This window comes from Anticarsia gemmatalis, chromosome 22, assembly GCF_050436995.1.
Source record: "Anticarsia gemmatalis isolate Benzon Research Colony breed Stoneville strain chromosome 22, ilAntGemm2 primary, whole genome shotgun sequence".
Lineage (NCBI taxonomy): Eukaryota > Metazoa > Arthropoda > Insecta > Lepidoptera > Erebidae > Anticarsia > Anticarsia gemmatalis.
Genome location: NC_134766.1, coordinates 6,859,166 through 6,882,151, shown reverse-complemented (window position 1 = coordinate 6,882,151; position 22,986 = coordinate 6,859,166). Strand labels below are relative to the sequence as shown.

Genomic DNA, 22,986 nt, shown 5'->3' with positions numbered 1-22,986 from the left:
TCACGTAATTCCAAGTAAAGGTCCAAAGGGCCAAGCGACCTGTCGTCCTTGGCAGAAGGACGCAATGCCTTTGCCAGCTTTTTACTTTTTTTAACCCATAAAAATCGGCCATTATAATGGCGGCTGAATCCACAGAGCAATGAAAAACTTAGAGGCATACCATTATATTTTATGAACTGTAAATTGCGTTGTAAAATTAATAGCGTCATAATTTTTAAAATAATTTATCTATACTAGCTGAAGAGTTTGTTTGTTTGAACGCGCTAATCTCAGGAACTACTGGTTCGATTTGAGAAATTCTTTCAGTGTTAGATAACCCATTTATCGAGGAAGGCTATGAGCTATATATCATCACGCTACAACCAGTAGGAGCAGAGTACTAGTAAAAAATGTTACAAAAACGGGGAAAATATGACCCATTCTCTCTTATGTGACGCAAGCGAAGTTGCCCTGGTCAGCTAGTGTGTATATTTATTTGTTGTGTTTTGAAATGAAAGCTTAGGTTACGAGTGTTTTTATTGAGTTTGTGTTACCTGACAGGACTTAATTTACAACTTTACGTTAAACTATGTGCTTCGTTTCATTTTATAGGCTCGTCAGCGTAGGCTGATAAATATTATGAAATCTTATGGAAGGGATTGTCGTGTGCCAATTGTATACGCTTAGTGTTTCATACTACAGCTTAAGCTTTTTGTTTAACAGTAAGTTCTAGTATAACAAAATGCAAACAATCTATATATGTAATTACTCGGGCATAGCTGAACAGAACAACTTCTTTTTTTTGAAGTTTTCTACTAAACTTTACTTAATTTTCATTTTTAGTAACGTCACTAAAAATAAACGAAATATTGCCCCAAATAGAACTTAATATTTTCCAGTTCGCTCTAGAACTTTTCAGTAACATTGACAAAAGTATTTTGTTCACACGCGTTTTCGAGTATATTTACAATAACATACTATTGTAATTTTTTTATAACAATTAACTCGGTATACACACTTTTAATAAAAAGAAAAGAATCAATCAACAACCTCTATCAACATCTACTCTGTGCAAGTGAGAGTGGTTCCCGCGCGATGCGTTTTTGTGCTTCACTAACAACCGCTTTATAAGCGCATGCGTCAACGGCGACCTGTCGCGTTGCGTACACGTTGAGACAAATTACACCCCCTTTACCCCCCTCCCACCCCCTACACCCCCCTTAAATAACTGTTCGAAGCAAGGACATGGTGTTGGTAAAAAGTATTGAAGAAAAACTTGAGTAGCTGGTTAAGGTAAGCAAGTATTGCCAGTTGAGTTTGATTGTAAATTATTAAGGTTAAGCTGTGTTTGATGAGTTTGGGTTTCGGATGGGTGTCCGCTTAACTAATAGACTAATACATTGGACGTTATTTCGTGTTTTTGGAGTAATATACGTCTTTAATATATTATGTCGTATAATCAAAGATGGATGATGATCGTAAAATCGTAAAATTTTAGAGATCCGTAATAATATTACAGATGTGATCGTTTGTTTATTGGATACGCTTGATACGCCTGTGGAAATTTAGACATAATATAGTAGATTATAAGTCAATTTAAACAATCTTACCATATAATGACTTAAATGTAAGCTACACGCTTTAAAGCGCCCAATTGTATCATTGAAAAAATACAATAAAATTTTATGTCCATCATTTGGGAATACTTATTCCTAATGCGTATTCCCATATCAGGAATAAATATTCCCACATTGTTAGCTACAAGAAAAACAATTTTAAAACATCGTTAACCTGCACAATTCGTGCTAAACACATAAAAAACCAAATTAGTGTTAAAAATGTAATTAATTAAAGTTTCCAAGTAAAACTTTAAAGTCTTTCCCTGACAAGTTGTAGAAAAAGTGCTGGAATAGTTGGGAAATGTCAGGTGATGCCATTAACTTGTGACCTCTGCGCCGGTGACGTAATTAAAGGTCGTCGCGTCGCGTGCCTGGGTTTATAGCTAGTTACTGGATGTGTTTAATATTATACATGTCTTGGGTTTTCTAACAAGTATAGGGGTTTTTATAGGGTTAGTGTTGTGTAGGTCTTTTTGGTGTCTTTTTCAATATGTGTGGAAATTTTACATGCGTAAGTGCATAAAATCATGCTTCAAAATATGAAATGTTGGGTAGATAGACACCAAAAAATATCCACTTAATACGTTTAAGGGTTTGAACATATTTTTTTAAGAAGACATTTCTTATCAACCCTTATAGTCAACTGTATGCACAAATTAATAGATTTTTAGGGGTACCCAAAACATGAAGTAAATACAATTTTAGTATCACTAAACATTATACGAAACTGAAAAACAAGATATTATTAAGGCTGGCTTTCCGGCTGTATGAAATCTATAGGAATACAAATGTACTTACGTAGGTATTCGGTAATATATTTTTTTATGTCACGCATTAAAACAACTCAAATGTCTGATTGCTGCTATACTCGTACAGTTTAGAGACAAATCATATTTGTATTACTACATAGTCCTACTTCATAAACTTAAAAACTTACAATGTTCCTAATGTGAGGTGTTTTGTTCCAGGTTGGTTCTCAGCATGCGGCTGCCGAGGGGGTGCTCTGGCGGCGGCGCGCGGTTCCATCGCGGCGCTGCTGCGGGCGCGAGCCTTCGCCCTAGTCTCGCCCCGCGCTATCTCCGCGTATAGAGCGCGGCCGGCTTCTGGTCAGTACTAATATTTATGTTCTAGTATTTCTTATTAATGCATTGTATTCTTTGCCTCACAAATCTAAATCTAATCCTTGTAACGTCTTTCGCCAAGTTCATTAGCTTTTGAAGTGCTGGGAGCTCTGGTACTTACATTTTTGTAAAGTCTACGGCCAAGTTTAGCTTGTGCTGGAAGCTGGTACATGTTGATCATGATAATGCTGTTTAATGAAAATTTTCTAACCAGTGATTATTTTACTGCGGTACATGAGCTTTTCAGCTTTGAGTTAGCTGTGAGTTGGGAATTATAATCATGAAATACTACTTTTCGCTAAAAAATGTAAGCACTACAGTAAGCATTTCAGTGTGTTAAATTCAATTCTATAGATATACTTGAACAATAATAGCTTTCATCAGGTTTTCTTTTAACAGAACTGTCAGGAAAGTAACTTTTTTCCTTTAAAGCATATTTCTTATCAACTCTAACCCATAAACCCCATGTCCCACAGAGAGCGGGCGAGTAGGCGCACAGTACGAGCGGGCGGCGGCGCGGCCCGGCACGCCGCTGCGACTCGCCGGCGTGTTCGCCGACGGCAGCAAGGCCAAGGCGCCCAAATATGCACAACTTATAGATCCGCAGGGGAACGTGAGTACCTTATAATATTTTCTTTTTAAATTTAACTGGTAGGGGTCTACTAGAAATCATGTGTCCACGTAACCTGAAAGTTGTTATATACCGTTAAAAAATAATTTATAAAATACGATAAGGATTCGACGCGCCTAACCCATGTTGGTTACAGGTATTTTTTGTATATTCTTGTAATATTTATGATTTCCTTGACTTGATGTGTAATAAATTAAGTATTTGAGAGTTAGAAATAAGGATCTATCTTCTCAAAAAGCTAGATTCAAAATTGGATCCTATTTTATTGATCATTTACTTTTGCATAATTAATATCTCAATAAACAACTAACTCCATCTACCGTCAAAACAATACAACAATAAACAAAATCAATTGTCTCTTATTAAATGCACTTGGACTTCATATTTATGTGTATTTGTGCTCTAATAGTATTTGTGACAAAATACAATTAGCACACAATAGGTAATAGGCTTTAGGAAGGTCCTAAACATGTCGAGGATAGACGGACGGACAGAGGTATTGGTTTTATAGTCCGGCGACGTAATGAATTGGATGGTTTAAAGCACAAGCGTAAGCGAGGATGATAGCGGGGCAGGTAGCGATTTTTTTATTAGTGCTGTTCTACTTTGACTTCTCTTTATCCGATATTAAGTAGGTAGGTTTGTCAGTTTGTTTTAGTTTTCAAAAACATACCTTAAAGAGATTTGACTAGTTTTTTACTAGCTTCTGCCTAACGTCAGCCCTTCTCAGGAAATGAGATGAGAAGAGACGATAAACTTTAAGGGCTGTTTGTGTAATAAAATAAGTTAGACGCATAACTTTTACTTTAATTACCTATTTTGAAATTTAATTTATGATTATTTATTTATGAAATTAACGCCTGAGGGAATACGGAAGCTGTTTACTATAATTGATTGGATGGAAACTTTACTAGTGCTGTTAAGAATTTTATGGCATAAGAAACTAATGACAGCTATGATTTAAGGAGTCTAACTTATATCTATTGACATAACCATAGGAAGTTGTTAATACCAGTAGCCTCTTATAAACTGCGTGTAAGAATAATAAATATAAATTATATTGAACCCCGAGGTGCGTCTAATTAAATATTAATAGTTTATTTACTGCGTATCCATTTAACTTAGACATTTAAAAGCAAACAATTCTTACTGTTGCATAAAATTGATTATTTCTATGCAAAGGTAGACCAAGCCATGGCGAGCGTAGTAGATGCAAGGCTTAACCCCTTCCTTAATTTGGGAGGAGACTCTTATCCAGTGGGACGGTAATACGTTATAAAAAAATAGGGAATTAATTATTAATTACTAATAAGCACCTACATACTTATTCAATTTAATTATGTAGGTGCTAAGTCAATTTAGTTTAAAGTGCCTTGTAAATCATATAAATTTTACTCTGGAATTGCACAAAAGTAATCACTTTGACATAAAGAACAAGCATATACTCTACCAAACGCTACCTCTTATAACTTGGACCAGAAGCCCGCCATACACAGCAACTACTTTATAACTCTACTAATATCGATTAATCAAGTCCATCACGGCGGCCACGTCCCTATACAATGCAAAAAGGAGAGTTTAAGGCTCTAGTAAAGGCTCTCGACAACTTTACGATTAATACCAGATTGACTAGACGCTGATTTTATTATAATTAGCTTCAGCTTTATTTTTAGAAGATAGAGACGGTAGAGTCGTTACTTTATACAACTCTAGTTTGTTACTTTTGTTAAGGGCTTTCTTTGAAATATTTCATTGGTTGGTTAAGTTAAAGGCTGTTGAAATAAAAACATTTCTTTAACAATCTCTATATTGTTCGCTCGTCTCATTGTCTCTACTTTTTGAACTGGTGTCTTTGCAATTATAAGAGTCAGTTGACCTAAGCCTTATAATTGATTTAATTAACTTATGACTGCAAGTGCTCTATATTTTCTTCTTAGTAATGGTTAATAATAAGTATCCTTACAAAGTAGCTTAACATTTTCGATCTTTCAATAATCGTGAACACCAATCGCTTACATTTTTTATTTATTTTTCAAAATTACGCTCTATATATAGAGCAGGTTATTACCTAAATTACATACAACAGCTGAAATTACTAATACCTTTTATATTCAACGAGAAATTATATTCTGATCTCGAACACTATACGATTATACATTGAAAAAATAATAAAAGAAGGAAAACCTTCTTTACACTCGAAAGAACATTAAATTCTTTGTCTATTTTTGTTCGACAACCCATAGTAACACGCCACAGGATCTGGACAGTAAAGATCTGACATTAACTCGACAATTGCAAGCGAAAATCGACCTTAATATCTCTACATAGAGTCTATATAAAATTTAGAATGTCTAAATGGAATGCATAGACACGAGTACGTTTATTTACGTAGTTGTGTTAAGCGAAATTGAATCTTATTGCGTTGTGTTAAGGTTCTTGTGTTGTGCATATGTTTGTTTGTTTGTTAGTTCGTCGCAGGGCAGTGTCCTCCATGAACCGTGTTGCTAGGACGATGGCTAGGGCTGTCACGACTTGGAAATGAGAGTTTTGTTATTTAGTTTTTATTGGGGAACTAAAATTATTGTTTGACGTCCACTACAGCCTTCGCTTAGGGGTAATATACATTAGTGTGGTATAGTATGGGTCTATTGTCACATTTTGAAGGGAAACAATGGGACATAATGGTTTTAATTATACCTAACAACTTTTAAGACATTTCCCAACTCGCACTTGGAATCGTGATGGACATGTCAGGAGGTGAGTGGAGTCTAGACCTCACGCCTTTCCGTGGTAAAAAGTATTGTATCTGTTATTTTAGGTTATAAACTATCTAAATAATATCATTGGACAACTCACACGCGGTCACTTGATTCCAAACTAAGCGGACTATTGTAACTAAATAATTGGTTAACATACTTATATACTTCTAAATACATACTTATATAGATATGTCGCAGAAAGATAGATAAAGCCGTAACATAGTTATATTACATTACATTAACAACCAGCCTCTGTACTCGTGCTCATCACACACGCACAAATATTTGTCCTGGGTGACCACTTTAACCACTGCGCCAAACGTGCAGTTAATTAAATAAATAATAATCTGTGCATTAAATTTCATAAAAATCTCTTCAGTAGTTTTTTACGAAAGAGATACATACATAGATCCACCATCAGAAACTTTCGCATTTATAATATTATTATTTGTTTAACTTTCCTTATGGTCTAATGTGTATTCCCCTTTACACGTTACTTGAAATATAGGCTTTTGTGACACTTGTTTAAGTTAAAGCATTGTGCATTAGTGGTATTAAAATAAACTAAATATTACTTGTTATGTAGACAGTACTCATTAAGGAACTGTCTATTATCTCCGCTTGAGTTTCTAGTACAAATAGCTATTTAAAGTACTGGGAGCAAGAAAGATTTAAAATAAATAAGAAAGAAATATTGGTTTTAACTTAGATTTTTAGCTAATCTCATAATCTGAAGAAAAACTGAACGCGTTGATGTCTAATGTATCGACGTTAATTTAATGGCAGGGTAGTCTTATAATTGCTTTAATTGAACAAATATATGACTCGTAGTACAATATAATATTACTATTATTTGAAAATATCTTAACAACTACATTAAGAGGCAATAATATATTTCGCAGACCAGTACTACTGTGTGAACTGACGCAGAAGATTGCTGCAACCAGTTCGATTTTCTAGTAGAGTAAAACAAAATATAACCTACTATTACTAACACCTATATTTGTGGTATTTTGTACATCGGCGAAATGCCTTAAACAGCTGCAAAACTGTAATACACAATTTTTATAAAAATATGTAAATTTCAGTCGCCAGACGTTAAAAAAGCACACACAGGTGAAGTCTGCAATATTCTCAGAGAGATAGCGATCTGTAACGGGTTCTGATCTCAGCCTGCATTGTGTTGCGTCATCTTATGTAGATAGAGTATTTGAGATTCCAGTAATTGTGCCGAATTTAAGTTCCAATGTGATGGTTTTTCAGAGCAATGATCTAATACTCGAAGTTTTGTAAAGTTCAATCATATACTTACTATAGTAGTTCTTATTGTATCTTAGTTCAAACATTTCTTTAATTAATTTGGGTAAGCCAGCGGTTTCGTCTGCTAGCGTTTTATGTACAGTATATTTACTTATTTATTTAAAAGTAACACAACAGGTAAGTATAACATATATATAAATCAATAACAGACAAATTAGGTAGATCTAAACTTATATAAAGTACTCAATTTAAAAAAAAAAAGTATTACCAACATTGTACAATAAAAATATAATTTGAAAGTATTAGTTAATAACGTCTGTCATTATTTTGTGTTTTTGTTACTCTTTCACTAAAAATACTATTAAGCTAGTAACCTACCATTTGCTACAATTCGTGTCATATATGGATACTTTTACCTAGACTTTTTTCACGCAAGCGAACTAGCGGGCAGACGCTAATCCTTACATATTAACATTTGCCCTTATTTTACCTTTAAATACTAAAACGGTGCAAGTAAACCGTTTAGATAATTTTGAGAAATAGTCTTAAAGTTAATTAGCTCACAGCGCCCCCTGGCGGGAAGACTAATGGTGTCTGCGACTAATGGAGTACTTAATTATTTATTTGTGGAAAATTATTATCTTAATATATATTAAACGAGTGTTTAAGTAAAATTATTGTGGGTTCTAAGAGGGTAATTAGTTTCCATAATAATATTGTGAATGTGAATTGTGGCGTAATCGTAGTCTCGAGTTCGATTCTTGGGTTGGGCTAAGTATTATTATTGTCTTTTCTAATTTAAATTAGAATATTTCTTAGCAGTAGCCCGGATTTTGGCAAAGTGTCAGGTAAATTAGTCGCTCTTTTGTGTAGTCGGTGTCAAAATAACATAGACAAGTCACAAACAAATATGTTCAATACTTTACGTAATTTAATTTTCAAGGACCATAGTAGTGTTTTTATCTAGTAAGAGTTTTGCATAGCCGTGTTACAGTACAAGAATAATTATTAATAATGATTATTTAGCATATAAAGTAGATATGCAAAGTCCCCAACCGGGACTTGCCCAGCGTGGACTCAAGGCCCAACCTCTCCCTCATTACGGGAGGACACCCTTGCCCAGCGGTGGGACATTTATTGGTTAAATTTACTTATTAATACTAAGTAGTAATAATAATTCCCATGGGAACGAGGCTATATAATTATAATGTAACAAGTTAGCGAGAACGACACTGGGGTATTAGCATTCGTACGCATGCGCCATCAGAGGAAACCATCACTTACTATGTACAACATAATGTAAGGCTTTTTAACATTAAAAAGAATTTTAAGAAGTTTCTTGTTGTAAAAGAAAAACAAGCAATAACAAATCTTTCATAATTATAAACTACTAGCTGACCCGCGCAACTTCACTTGCGTCACATAAGATAGATTGGGTCGAAATTTTTCCCGTCGTTGTAACATTTTTCACTGGTACTCTGCTCCTATTGGTCGTAGCGTGATGATAGCCTATGTCCTTTCTCGGGTATCAAAATATCGGTATATTCCCGGTGTCCACCCCCTGCTTGTCCACCCCGGGTGGACAGAGACACAAATCTTTTAAAAAGTTCTCGGTGTCCACCCCTGGGGGACAGTGAGAATTAATTTTAAATTATTCCCGCTGGCCACCCCGGGGGAACAAAGACACGAGTTTCATGTTACTACTCTCGATGTTCACCGCCGGTGGACAAAGCCACTGCTTAAATAAACATTCTCAATGTCCACGCTTGCTGGAATTGGGTGTAAATAATTATAACAAAATGAATTAAGTAGGTAGGTATATAGTTTAATCATATTATCAACATGTTTTACTTTTGCAATCTACACAAATAATTATCACAATAGGTATTAATCAAAGTCACAGAAAAATCTTTACATCCCCATCCTTTCTAGAAATAAATCAATATTGAAGTCCCCATTGACAAGTCCCATTCGCATGTCGTGAATAAAATGATCACTTAAAATATATGTTTTTACGTTTATTGTTACAACATATACCTTGGTTTAATAAGTGCCGCAACTTAGGGTCAATCAACATTATATGGGAAAACACACAATAGATAGTGGTACTTCTATTTACCATAGAGATGTTGATAATATGATTAAACTATATACCTACTTAATTAATTTTGTTATAATTATTTACACCCAATTCCAGCAAGCGTGGACATTGAGAGTAGTAATATGAAACTCGTGTCTTTGTCCGGCCGGGGTGGCCAGCGGGAATAATTTAAAATTAATTCTCACTGTCCCCCAGGGGTGGACACCGAGAACTTTTTAAAAGATTTGTGTCTCTGTCCACCCGGGGTGGACAAGCAGGGGGTGGACACCGGGAATATACCAAAATATCTCCATACCAAATTTCATGCAAATTGGTTCAGACAGAGTTTCTTGGTCAGACAGACAGACAGACAGACAGACAGAGTTTCTTTCGCATTTATAATATTAGTATGGATGATTAAACATAAACAAACAATAAATCAAATTCTAACCAATGTTTTGTCTATAAGAGTTTTATTGACGACTGATTTCTTGCACTGAGTTATTTGACGATGGAAAATTGGTTATTCAAATTTATTTTTTTTATAGCAATAAACATGGTTCAAAGATAAAAGGTAATTTTGTCATAAACAAGTTATAAACGTAACCATTAACCTATAGCAAATGCATATAGCATAGCCGTAAATATTTATTATACATTACCCTAGTTACAATTATCACTTTAAACTAAGTCGTCAATTGCACTTATAAGTAAAATTGTCGCTCCCTTTTTGCCCGAGTCTATGACACGTTTACGTATTCTCTACCTATATTAATAATCGCATCCAAATTCACCCATCCAGGTGCCGTCAGACTCTTATAACACCTCCTTTTACGTCAGTCGTTAACTAAATTAAACATTTTTTATCAAATCATTAACTAACACTCTAAGTAATGTCTTCATAACAATAGAATATGCTACACAATTCAAAAATACGCACCTACATTGACCAGAGCCTCAATAAAACAATATCTATTTCTACAAAACCCAGCAATTTACACCTTTTCCCATCATTTTGACACACAATACGATACTTTCGTTTGCAATCACTATTTTTCTCAGCAAATAATATCTTTGGAGTTCGTAATCGTTTTGAAATGCTGGATTGTGTTCTTAGATTTCTCTATTGACTACTAGCGCTTCTAGTGGTTAGAAGATGAACTAATAAACGGAAATGTTGACTTATTACTATTTTACTGCTGAGATGAGAAATGACCTCTACGAATCAGAAAAGTTCAATGGCAAAGTTAAGATTGGTATTTTAAATAAAATCTTTAGTACGTACAATAGTAACAAGATTATTAGAACGAAATGAAATAAAAATAACTTTTTTGTAGCCAAACCCAGCCAAAGTCTATTCAAATAAATAATCTTGCAAAGTGAAGATATTATATTGCAGACAATACACTTTTAGAAAAAAAAAGGATTGAAAAAACACTGCTACTGTCTGCTACTATCTCTAAAATGTTTGAAATATGAATCAAAATATTTAGGCATAATCATCACCTGTCTAATAAAGATCTTCAATTAACTTTCGACTTTAGTCACTTAGTACTACAATACATATTACAACAAACAATTATTTTAATTCATTGGTATTCCATCACAGTTTTTATAGTCACGTCTGATACAACGCACTGGCATAGTTTAATTCAAATTCCGAATGCATCGAAAGAACTAAACCAATTTAAATTTGCAATTCTAAAACGAATAAAACAATCAAATTTGAATTTTATGCCCTTGAAATAAGTGCTAAAAGAAATTTATTGAAACGCAAACGAATTTGCACGTACGAATCCTGTTCGACATAATTATTTTTGCTGTTTATAAAACAATGCTCAAGTGATTTGAGACTCAATGTCAAGGGAATAAGGTATGTTTATGAGTTTCGCTAATGCATATTTATGTTGGTTTCTAGGCAATGCTATTGTGTCGCTCAACTTTGAACCGTAAAAGGAAGAGAGACACATACAAAAGACCTGTGTCACATTGCACACCCGTTATAAAGGAAACCATTAAAATTCACTTAGCACTCTATAATGAGTCTTATCTGTTACAAAATAAGGTTCAATTTACGTTCTCAATGTTGTACTATTAACCTAGTCTTGGATTCGGTTATTTCATTTCCTTTTAATGTGGGAATAACATACTGCAATATCAGCTGTTTTGTCGCGTAAGACTTAACTTGCGAGGAATTGTTTTGTCACGCGAATTAAAACTGATTACACGCAATAACTCATGTTTTTCCACACTAACTTACTTAGCTGTAATAAGCTGTGATTGATACTGGCACGGAACAAAAAAAGGTCTTAAACAACATTCGAAAAAAGTTAACATATTATAATGATTAAGACCTCCATGATGTTGTCAAATAAAAACGTAATCACTTTGACAGCTGTCATAACTGTCAAACGTAATAAAATAATTTGTTCGAAAAAATGGCTCATACGGGGATTCCAGCGTTTCTTCTTACCAAGGAGAAGCCGTCTGAACTAAGAATTCGTCCCATGGAATTCACTCCGTACAATTGGATAAAAGAAGCAAAAATATACAACCAAGATTTTGTAAGCATTAGTTACGAATGGCTGAACGAAAACGCTGACATCGTAGTAGCTCTATTTTCCGCTAAAGGAGTAGACTATAAAGGTTTAGTAACTAAGTTTTACGAGACGTATGAAAACGCGAAATTTATAAACCTGCCTATAGAAGTAATAAACATACCGACGGACGAATCAAAAGAAGATATGTTAGCAAACTACCACCAACAAGCAAACTGGTTCACTCTTCAATTCGGTGATACCATGATTTCTCTACTCACTTACATGTATGGAGTCACTTCTATTCCACATTTAATGGCTCTAAGACCCGACGGGACAGTCATCAGTCACAATGGACTGGCAGATTTTGAAGAATATGGAAAAAATGTTCTGGTTTCCTGGTTGAGTACGTCATCTAGCAGTAAGACCCCTAGGAGGTTGAGTAGCGATGGGGTTTATGGGCAAAGGTGGAGGTATGTGAATGCAAGTGACTCGACGGATAAGAAACCTGAGTATCATAGGAAGTTTAGCGCTGATCCGGATTCGCCAACTCGTGAGTAGTTATGGGCGCCTGGTAGTTTTGTCGAGAGAAGAGTCGAGTTGGCAAAAATGTTTGGAGTCACCTCCTCGATTGTTATGATAACCTGGTAGTTGCGTTTATTATTAGAGTTACTTTCGTCTATTTATTTTTGCTTAATATTAAAAATAAATGTTTAATGCAATTAATTTATTATGTTTGTTTCAGCATATTTTAAAAACAATATACCTACATACATTTTACCGCAGATCTTTCCTGTCTATTTGAACTAATATTCGCTTACCATTAAAGTTTTTCGAACGCAAAGGCCTTTTTTAACGCTGGTATACTTGATGGACAAACTACTGGGACTTTGGCAATTACATGTTTAGCTAAAATATCCATACTAATATTATAAATGCGAAAGTAACTCTGTCTGTCTGTCTGTCTGTCTGTCTGTCTGTCTGTCTGCTACTCAATCACGCCTAAACTACTGAACCAATTTGCATGAAATTTGGTATGGAGATATTTTGATACCCGAGAAAGGACATAGGCTACTTTTTACCCCGGGAAAATGACGCATTTCCCGGGAAAATTCAAGTGGCGAACTAAGTCGCGAATAGTCAATATTATAATGACATTGAAATAACAAAATTCCGTTGTCATGGCAACTGTTTTAATGGCGGATATGCCCTAGCGCGATTTCGTTATATTAAGAGATATAAATAATTTTGAGAATATTTTTCGTGAAAAAAAAAGATATTTTATACCATCACGCTACGGCCAATAGGAGCAGAGTAACAGTAAAAAGTGTTACAAAAACGTGGACAATTCTGACCCATTCTCTCTTATGTGACGCAAGCGAAGTTGCGCGGGTCAGCTAGTTATTAAATAAATAACATTTGTCTAGATAGTCCAAAGCTTTGAGTCTATCACACTGAACTACGACGTGCAGGTTGGGACCGTTGCATCCTTTTAAAAACTATAGTTATTTCAAATAATTCTAAGGCATTCAAGACTTTCGCAATATTTTCCTTTACCGTTAGAACGAGTGATGTCTGTTTAAAATACGACAAACATAGAAAAAATAACTTTAATCTCTCTAAGCCATTCTTCCTTCCACAGGCCTCAAAGGTCCTAATAAATGCAAGTCGTGATAGATTAGTGTGAATGAATGTACACAGTACACAGGTGCTGCTCATTACATTGTTCAATGTATGCGCGTCATGTACTTGTGAATGACAGGAATGTAGTGGGTTAACGTCGTTAATTGAACAATAACTTAATGATTAAAGAGTTTATTTGATTGTTCTGTGAACTGATTGTGCTCTCTTTGAAAGGGTATAAAAGCCGTAGGCCTTTGGAATGATATAAAACTGTTGATACTGAAAACTATTCGATAGAACGATTTGAAAATCTTTCAAATTGTTGCATAAGTGAGAGGAACAGAATATTTTGAAAATCTGTCACTAGATTGTTAACCTTTCCTTTTGATGTCGGTTAAAATATATAACAATTAATTTAAAGAAGGTTCGGTCGGGTTATCACGATAATCAACGATATTGTTATATATTTATCATTGAAAAGCACGACCAAACAAAATAGATCATACGAATTTTAGGTAGCGTCATCTCTACCATTGTTAAAGTAATTATTTAGATCTATTTGTTTAGTTACGTGGCCTGTTGTACATCCCGTAGCAAACTATAGAAACAAGAATAATATTAACTTACCTAGGTTTATAAACTCAGCTACAAAATGGTAGAGTTAAAAAAAATGCGGTTAATTTGTGCCTTAACCGTTTAAATGTGTTCCATCCTTGTCAAGGGGAGTGCTAACCGTCTCTCCTTTCAATAGACACAACTATTGCATTGAAATTGTAACTCTGATACATACTGTAAAGAAAACTTTGATAGCGCGATGCAGCACTTTTGATAATAACTGATTTATTTGTATTGTAATCGAATTAATAACAGTTGAAACATTAAGTAACATGCATAAAGTATCTATTTCTGTATTGTTTGTATTATCTTTTATAAGATAAATGGGTGAATTCGATGGTTTTATTATGAAGGTCGAGTTTAATGTAACAACGCCATCTAGTAGTGCTGAAAAGAACTATAATTTATTATTACCGCAAATTAAAATGCGTTCTATATTTTGGATGCTACTGGATTCTGGTTGTCTCGAATTTTGTATATTATTATGCACGTAAAAGTAATTGCTACGGTCTTTATTTTTAAAACACAACTATAATAAAATTATTATGACCACATTTCTTTATCTATCCCGCTCTATTTCCAAAAGGAGACCATTGCCCAGCAGTGGAACAGTAATAAGTTATTTTTAACGCAACGAAAGCAACACTACTCATTACTAATCAATAATAATAACTCAGACACGGTACATTTAACGGACATTACAAATTATGTAAGCAATTAGTGTCACTTGCAAAAACAAGTTACAAATTAAAAACGCAAGGTGTCGTTGTCTATGACAAAACAAGTGACAGGAGCACAAAGAGCAATGGACAATTTGTTAAAATGTCATTATTTAGGGTACCGCATTTTGAGATAGGTGATTAATTTAGGAAGGAGAGACCCTCAAGTTGAATTATGTCTCTTAATTTTATGGGGAACTTTATAATAGTAAAAACATAAGTGGTGCTTTTTTAGTAATATCTCTTTATTGAAGTTGTTATACATATTTAATAATATTACTATATCATTTTATTACCATAATTAGGCTTAAATAATTTTGAAACTTTTTTATTAAGAACATCAGAAACACATAAAGGCAAAAACGATCCAAGTCATAAGAATGCTTAGGGCACTTTTCACACACTCTTCAATAAAAACGTTAATAAAGTGATGTCCTTAATCTCAAAAATACATTTCACGGAACCCGCCATTAAATTAGACAAACGTCAAACTAGTAACTTTTTTTTAAACAATGGATGACGCCCGCACCTCACATTCAGCCAAGATCGATTGAGCAATAAACCTGTATTTAAATCTAGATAGACGTAAAATTGCACCATTGTTTGATGAAGCCTAGTTTTTATTTAGGTTGTTATTAAACCAGTTATTATTCTTATGCCATCACTCTTTCACTGATCAGGTGTTACTTGATGCAATTGTTTTAAGTATTGATGAAGAAATCATTTTTAATTTAGCCTTTCAGTACATCACAGCTTAATATTTGATTGCCTAATTTTTATACTCCTAACACCATCTGTTGTCGAATAGAAGTACTACTCGAGTGACCACTGATTATAATACTTATATAATGTCTTGTTTTTAAGTAACATTAACATAAATTTAATTATAACTTATGAGGCCTACTATTAACATCTTACGGTTACGTTAAACTTCAATATTACTATTAATGAACTAACGGTAATGTTCGGTTCTCAACAAAAGATGGCGTTGAACGTTCGGTTTTGTTTCTTCTTAATGACGGAAACTTGAATCATAAAATTTTCCTGTTATATGGTAAAATGTAATAATTAAATTCTTGTTGAGGACATACATACATAATATCACGCTTGTTATGCCTGAAGGTGTCTGAAATAATCCCACGTTTCTCCACAGTAACAGTTCCATGTAATAAGGGACGAGTCTATAGTCACTTTACCAAACTCCGGGTTACAAGGCAGACGTGCCTCTGTGGCACGGTCGATAGAGTGTCCGACTGCTGGTCCGGTCCCGGGTTTGATTTCCGGGTTGGGCAAAGTATTATATTGGTCCTTTCTTACTTATATTAGAATATTACTCGGTAGGAGCTCGGAGTTTAAGTAACGTGCCCGATAAATGGCAATAGACTCGCTCTCTATTACAAGAGACTGACGGTCTTAACGGCTGAATGTGGGTAGGTACATTTCATACACCTCTGCCTACACCTTCGGGAATTACAGGCAAGATGTTATGTAGGCAGTTAGTAATTGTAGATATTCCTTCCCGCCGGTCATCACCAGCGTGGTATGTGTTAAAGCACTAACAATAAACGTTTTGCGTGACAACGAATACATTAAAATAAATGGCATAGAATAAAAGGACGCCATGTTCAAGTTACACCGAACGATGTTGCTAGACTGAAATATATTAAAATAATAGTGCATTATTTTCCTTTTGTTGTTTCTTAACGTTTGTTGTCAGTTCATAATTAGAATTACCCTGAAATGCGTGTTGTTTTTCCGAATAGTAAACCGTTTAACGGTTTAACGGTTAAACAATTAGCAGTTTACGTAAAAGTAAATAAAGGACAATACGAAAATTAGTTTTCTACAATCATATCAGTATTATAAAAACAAAACTTGTATGACATTAATATTGGATATAGATACATGCGAGTGTTACTACTTTACGCTAAAATTACTGAACCGATTTGATGAAATTTTATACAGTTTTAAAATCTGTTTTATTCAGAGAAATTTTACACGTATGAATACGCGAGCAGTAGCCAGTTACGTCGTCGTGTCGTTTCCTTGTCGGTGTGTGTAAAGATTTAAGAGACAGTGTAGGAATATTAATGATTGTATCTTGTCTGACAATAATACGCAATGCGGTTGAGACACCTCACGATATTCACTTTCTTTGTGGAAGCCATGACAGCGGTCTATTTAAAGATTACCTCTTTGTCGGCTCTGGTGTATGAAGTATGAATTGTGTGATGATACTTTATATTCGTACGTTGAACTAAGATGAATTGATTGTGGAATAATAATTTAATTGTATTACTTAACTAACGTAAACTTACTTTGTTTATACTAAACGAATTTAAAACATCCACCAACCTTAGTCAATGTAATTAAAACTTTGCATGGTATAAAAATATATGACCTAAATATTTAAAAACCCGAAAATTCTTAATTGCCTTAAATTTATTTGCATATTGTTTGTTTTAACCTATTTGAAGCGTACAAACTTACATAATAGACCACAAAATTCACATAAACCAGTTTATTATACCAGGAGCACATAACGTTACAGGAGCTCTTCGTGCCTATCAACACTAAAGGGGAACTGTACGAGGTATGCCCGGAGGAGCTGTCGCCAGCGGAGTGGGAGCCGGTGGGCGAGGGCCACGGCTCCACGCCGCCGCCAGAGGTCGCGGCGCGCGCGCACCGACTGCCGCATCTGCTCAGTATATGGCGGCTGCCGACGCGTGTGAGGCTGCTAGCTGGCACCGTGCCTATTGAGATGGCACACGATGTTGGAGGTGAGTGTTTTGACAACCATATTTCTTTAACAGGTAATATGCTGTTTTCCTAAAGTAAATGGCATGGTACATAGAAAAGTATATTAATGTGTATTTGGTGTACAAAGAAAAATCATTTTCTACTCCTAAGATGTTTCAATAACTAAAAAAACTTTTTCAATCCTACACTTAACAGTGTAAATCACATATTAAAAAAGCTGTATTAAATCTTTCAGACGATCTTCTGCTGCGGGCAGCAGTGACCGAACCAGTGCTGGTGATGTGCACATTACCGGAGTACGGGTCCATGCCGTCCAGTCCCAGCAAGCAGGTGGACCCGCGCTACCACGCCAAGGAGACCCTACAGCTGCTCCCGCTCAACAGCGCCATCAAAGTGCGCCGCACACAGCTCGGCTTCGAGAACGAGAAGCGCATGTTCCTCTCCGCACGTCTCCAAAAAGCTCTAACTTTCTGTCAACTCAATGTTGACAACTGGATCAGGCAGATCTCCTACGCCAACTCAACTGTGATCGGAAAAGCGAAAACAGCTGAAGATCTCATCAAAGAAGACCACGAGCCTGTCAAGTTTGAAAAAGAACGAAAGTTTACTTTACAAGGTTTGAAGATTGATACGTCGAGGATATTTGGTAAAAGCGAGAAAGTGCTCAGAGATATACCGGATGAGACTGAAGGTTCTATTATATTTTTAAGCAAAAACGAACTCGAGCACATGAACTACGATGTCTATAGTGACGACGAGAGTAAAGAAGAAAAGCCAGAAGAAAAGGTCGAACAGGAACAGTTCTCCAATGATAAAATGCACGTCTTCAGAGAAGACTCTGGCCATAAAAAGAGTAAGTGGTTCAAGAATCTCAAGCTCTTAAAGAGTACGGAGAAACTTACTGATGAAAAGATAACTGCTATAGAGAACAATGAGAAATTGAGAGACTTCAAAGATCCTTTCGACCCTCTCGGAGAAAAACATAGTTCTATAGAACGGTACCAAGACATGGCTAAACTAATTGAAGATAGATTTGGCTGTACACGGAAGAACGATGGGACGGCAGAGAAGAGTCATTCTTACAAGAGTCTAACAACGTCGTCGTCCGACATGGGTACCAGTCAATGTAGCTCGAGTCATAAGAAACCAGTGCTAACTAAATCAGTATCGGTTCAGACTGGAATGCCAGACAACTCTTACACAGAAGACGATAGTGGCATCAACATGAAACATGGTCGTAAAAACCTGAGCGTTGATCAAATCAACTACTGCGGTTCTATGGAAAGTGACACCAGTTCTGGTAGAAAACTCAAGAGTCTGGACGAAAATATGCTCAAGAAGTCCTCTGCTACAAAATCTTCTACGAACCTTGAAAGACGGCAGAGGATACAACCAGACTTAATACCAGAAAAGGCCATTGTGAAATCGGAGTCTTACAACCAAATTCAAAGCTGTGAAGACATTAACATGTTCGGAGTCGGATCTCTGTACAACGATAGTGATTTCGAAATTAACTACAAACAGCACTCCTTTATAACCGAGAAGCTTTGTTCCGAGTTCCACGTGAAGACGAAGAGGGTGCTTAGTAAATCCACATCTAATTTACTCCATCCTAAGAAGTCTAGTGACAAAAAAGAAGGCAGCAACAGCAACAGTATGCCCACAAAGACTGAGAGATCGAATGACAACGATAAAATTGTGAACTTCAGAAAGAAGATCGATAAACCGAGAGCTCCTACACCGAAATCTGAAGTAGAGGAAGACATCACTCCTATAGACATCTCTGAAGAAGAACCGCAGATCCAAGTGAGAATTCGCAGATCCATATCATCTATACAGAAGAGAAAGTTGCCTGTTATAGAAGATCTACCTTATGGTCAGGTAGCAGACGCTGTACACGTGGAGGAAGAAAAATTAGAATCAGACGCAAGCTCTGATAACATTTACGCGGAAATATGCACCCCTAATGCTAACAAACCTTGCGACGAAGAAAGTTACGATAACAACATCGACGTGCTCGCTAACGATCCAGTGATATGTAATGTCAAGAAAGAGGTCATTATCAGGAACGATGAGAGAGCGAGACAAATGATAGAGAATCAAGAAAACCCATTCAGGCATATAGAAGTTGTCGTCATAGAGAAAACAACAGATTTCGATCTAGACAACTCAAGTATCACGTCCAGTGAAGCTGATGACATGGGCAGTAAAAATGACGTCTCAATTATAGATTCTTGGGAAAGAGACAAAGATAATTCAGACAAAAAAATCCACGCAATAAGATTAGAAATAACTAGCAATGCTGACGAATATCCGAACGAAAACGATAATAATATAGAAAAAACTGAAATATGTTTAAGTAAAGATAATTCGTTAAGTTTTAGCAACAGCATACAATTGAATGGTACATATCCCAACGAAGCCATCTATGATACTTTAAAATAGTTATTAGTCTAGTTTAGTTACACTGGCGGCCACAAATAGTGTCTTGTAGTCATATTTTTGATGTACCAATAAAAATATTAGCCTACAGTTCCCGCTTTGTCGAGTCACTTCGTGATTTCGACGAGATATTTTAAGGTTGCTTCAGTGTATAAATGCTATATTCCATAAATAAGTCACTTATATTAGAAATGAATTAAGTTTGTGATGAAAACCAGTGAAAATGTGGCATATTTTTTTCTGGCATGAAACGTAGATAAATGAAATAAGTCGAGTTATAAGTATTTCAATGTTAGACTACTGTGTTGATACAGAAGTCTATTTGCTACCGTTTTATATTAATATTACTTAGTTGTGCCAGCATTTTGTATCAGAATCTTATTAAAATGAATAGAATTTCAGACCATAGTAAGATTCTTTTTGCTTGTGGTTGTCGAGTATACATTAATTTAAACTTTGCTCTCTTTATCAATAAACATAAAATTATTCATGTACACGTTATTGGGTGATAAAATGTTGTAAAAATAGTTATAAATATATTATAATTATGGTGTATACTTATTACTGACACGAAGTGTACCAGATAATGTAAAGCACTTTTTTCACGTTTCTTTAAGGCACCTACTAATTTGTCATTTGTAACTTGAAATGTTAAATTAATAAGGTTTGAAGTGATAGAATTTTTTGATGGTGGCCCTCGTCGACAGACTCATTTTTGGAATACTGCAATTTACTTTCTCGCAAAGCAATTGAATTGTAAACATCAATACTAGCGGAATTACGATTAAGTATGCTGTAAATCGAATCATTAATTTTATTTTTTTGCTTTGTGTAGATTTTTTCGAGGAAAAAGTCTTTTCGCATTATAGTACCTATGTATGAAAGTGTAATAAAATCTCTTTGGCTTCAAGAATCACAAACGAGTTCACGGTTCACTAGGTTTCTTTCAGTGAGCTCGTGAGGTACCCAAATATCGAGCTTTTTTGTGTAGAGAAAAGATTTTATTACTATAATGCGAAAAGACTTTCTCCCCGACCTAATATTTCACAATAGCAATAATTTTCGAAATTAAGTATTCAACGTTGTTCACAAAACATTGGCGCGATTTTAAAATGGCTGTACCTACTACGCGCCATATCGTTAAAACCACGTGTCTCTATAAATACAATATTTATGATATTACATAAATAATTGGAAATACCACGCGAATATTTAAATTACAATATTATCTTTCCGCATGCGTCGTAAGATTGGCAAATAGTATTATATAGATAAAAAAAAAATACTGATTTGACACATAGTAGAGGATTTGCCGAATTACGATAAAATACTTACGCTATAAACAATGTGTTACTCTAGATATATCTAAACTAATATTATAAAGCTGAAGAGTTTGTTTGTTTGTTTGAACGCGCTAATCTCAGGAAAAATTGGTCCGATTTGAAAAATTATTTCAGTGTTAGATAGCCCAGTTATCGAGGAAGGCTATATATAACATCACGCTACAGTCAATAGGAGCGGAGTAGCAACGAAAAATGTTACAAAACGGAGAAAATTTTGTTTCATTCTCTTAAGTTACGCAAGCGAAGTTGCGCGGGTCAGCCAGTCTTATGATATTCATTATCATCTGATATTTACGATATCAATATCACTATTTCGCGGTTTTAAAGATTACTCTAACTTTTGTGTTGTCACTTAACTAAAAGAATTTCAGCTGTAATGGTTTTGTAGTACTAATTTTGGCTTCCAGATTGAAGACTACCCTCAGTTTTTGAAGTAGTTTATCTATTCAATAGCGTTTAAACTCATATAAAAAAACGCTTAAAAACTACGTCTGAATGTACCTCAGAAAACGTGGGTGAGATAACTTATTTTCACTTACATTTATACCTGATTTCAAAAATCAATTTCCAGTGTTTTAGCCAATATCAATAAATTCTATCGCTTATAATAAAATCACAATAAAATAGACTGTCTACACGGAATAAATCACAATTGGTGCTATATTTAAGGTGCTCAAGTAGTTTAGAATAATGACCAATATACCAGTAGCAGCCAAGTGTCTTCAAACTTTCGTCAACACTATAAATACAAGTTATGAATTATTCTTAGTTCCGATCTATTTAAACTAATAGAAAAGTTATGAAACATCACAATAAAAAATATAACTTAATGTAAGCGTAGATTAATTAAATGCCTACTTTGTTAATAATAATTTAATATAGATGTCGCGACTATAGCAGGTTAATTTAATATTCATGAAAATTTAATCCTGTATGACAAGATTTATAAGGTGTGTGAATGTAAATGAAGCGAAAGAAGTTTGAAGGGAACGTGGCAAATGACGTTATTTGGTCTCTGCCTACCCCTAGATTAAAAAAGAGTGATTTTACGAACCTATGTATGTTTAGGTTTAAAAAATTTACAGACTTTAAAAACTACAGCTTTTAAAGACAGATTATAACTACTGATTTAAAATTTTGCTCCATTCACTTTCACACATATCAATAAAATTATATTTTTTATGATATCTTTGAAGTGATTCCTTGCCTGCTACTGGTATAACGGCCTACTATGGTATAAGTACCACACATGACATAAATTGTATAAAATGTTTGTATTATATAGTTTAACAATGTATTATAATATGCGAATGTGCTCTCGACGAAATAAACATGTAAAATTGTAATGTTTTGCGAAATTATACAAATTATTGAAATAAACTATGAGTTTTACTTAATCCTGTGAAATATTTATTTTACTTTTGTATCAAATTATAAAAAATAAGATAAAATATATTTATTATTAGATATAAGTGCATACATTTGGTGAAACACATTA

General features: G+C 34.7%; 2 protein-coding genes and 1 non-coding gene across 3 annotated transcripts in view; 2 read left to right on the top strand and 1 right to left on the bottom strand.

Annotated features, from left to right (window-relative positions):
• B4 (imaginal disc development protein B4) overlaps positions 1-22,875 on the top strand; it is a 140,082-nt gene extending 117,207 nt beyond the window's left edge. Inside the window, exons 3-6 of the mRNA XM_076129689.1 lie at positions 2,567-2,704; positions 3,196-3,332; positions 17,495-17,723; positions 17,939-22,875. Of these exons, the coding sequence (XP_075985804.1) occupies positions 2,567-2,704; positions 3,196-3,332; positions 17,495-17,723; positions 17,939-20,148 (2,714 nt within the window). The 3' untranslated portion in view covers positions 20,149-22,875. The remainder of the gene's footprint in view (positions 1-2,566; positions 2,705-3,195; positions 3,333-17,494; positions 17,724-17,938) is intronic.
• LOC142982942 (nucleoredoxin-like protein 2) lies at positions 11,874-12,628 on the top strand. Its single transcript, XM_076129690.1, has one exon. It carries the CDS (start codon positions 11,888-11,890, stop codon positions 12,545-12,547), a length of 660 nt encoding a protein of 219 aa, XP_075985805.1. The 5' UTR covers positions 11,874-11,887; the 3' UTR covers positions 12,548-12,628.
• LOC142982950 (U6atac minor spliceosomal RNA) lies at positions 14,274-14,364 on the bottom strand. The gene has a single exon (XR_012960034.1). It is a non-coding gene; the product is annotated as a U6atac minor spliceosomal RNA (small nuclear RNA).
• Positions 22,876-22,986: the final 111 nt, after the last annotated feature.

Excerpts from the sequence above, each read along its gene's own strand:
- LOC142982942 (XM_076129690.1), top strand. The coding sequence starts at position 11,888 with ATGGCTCATACGGGGATTCCAGCGTTTCTTCTTACCAAGGAGAAGCCG.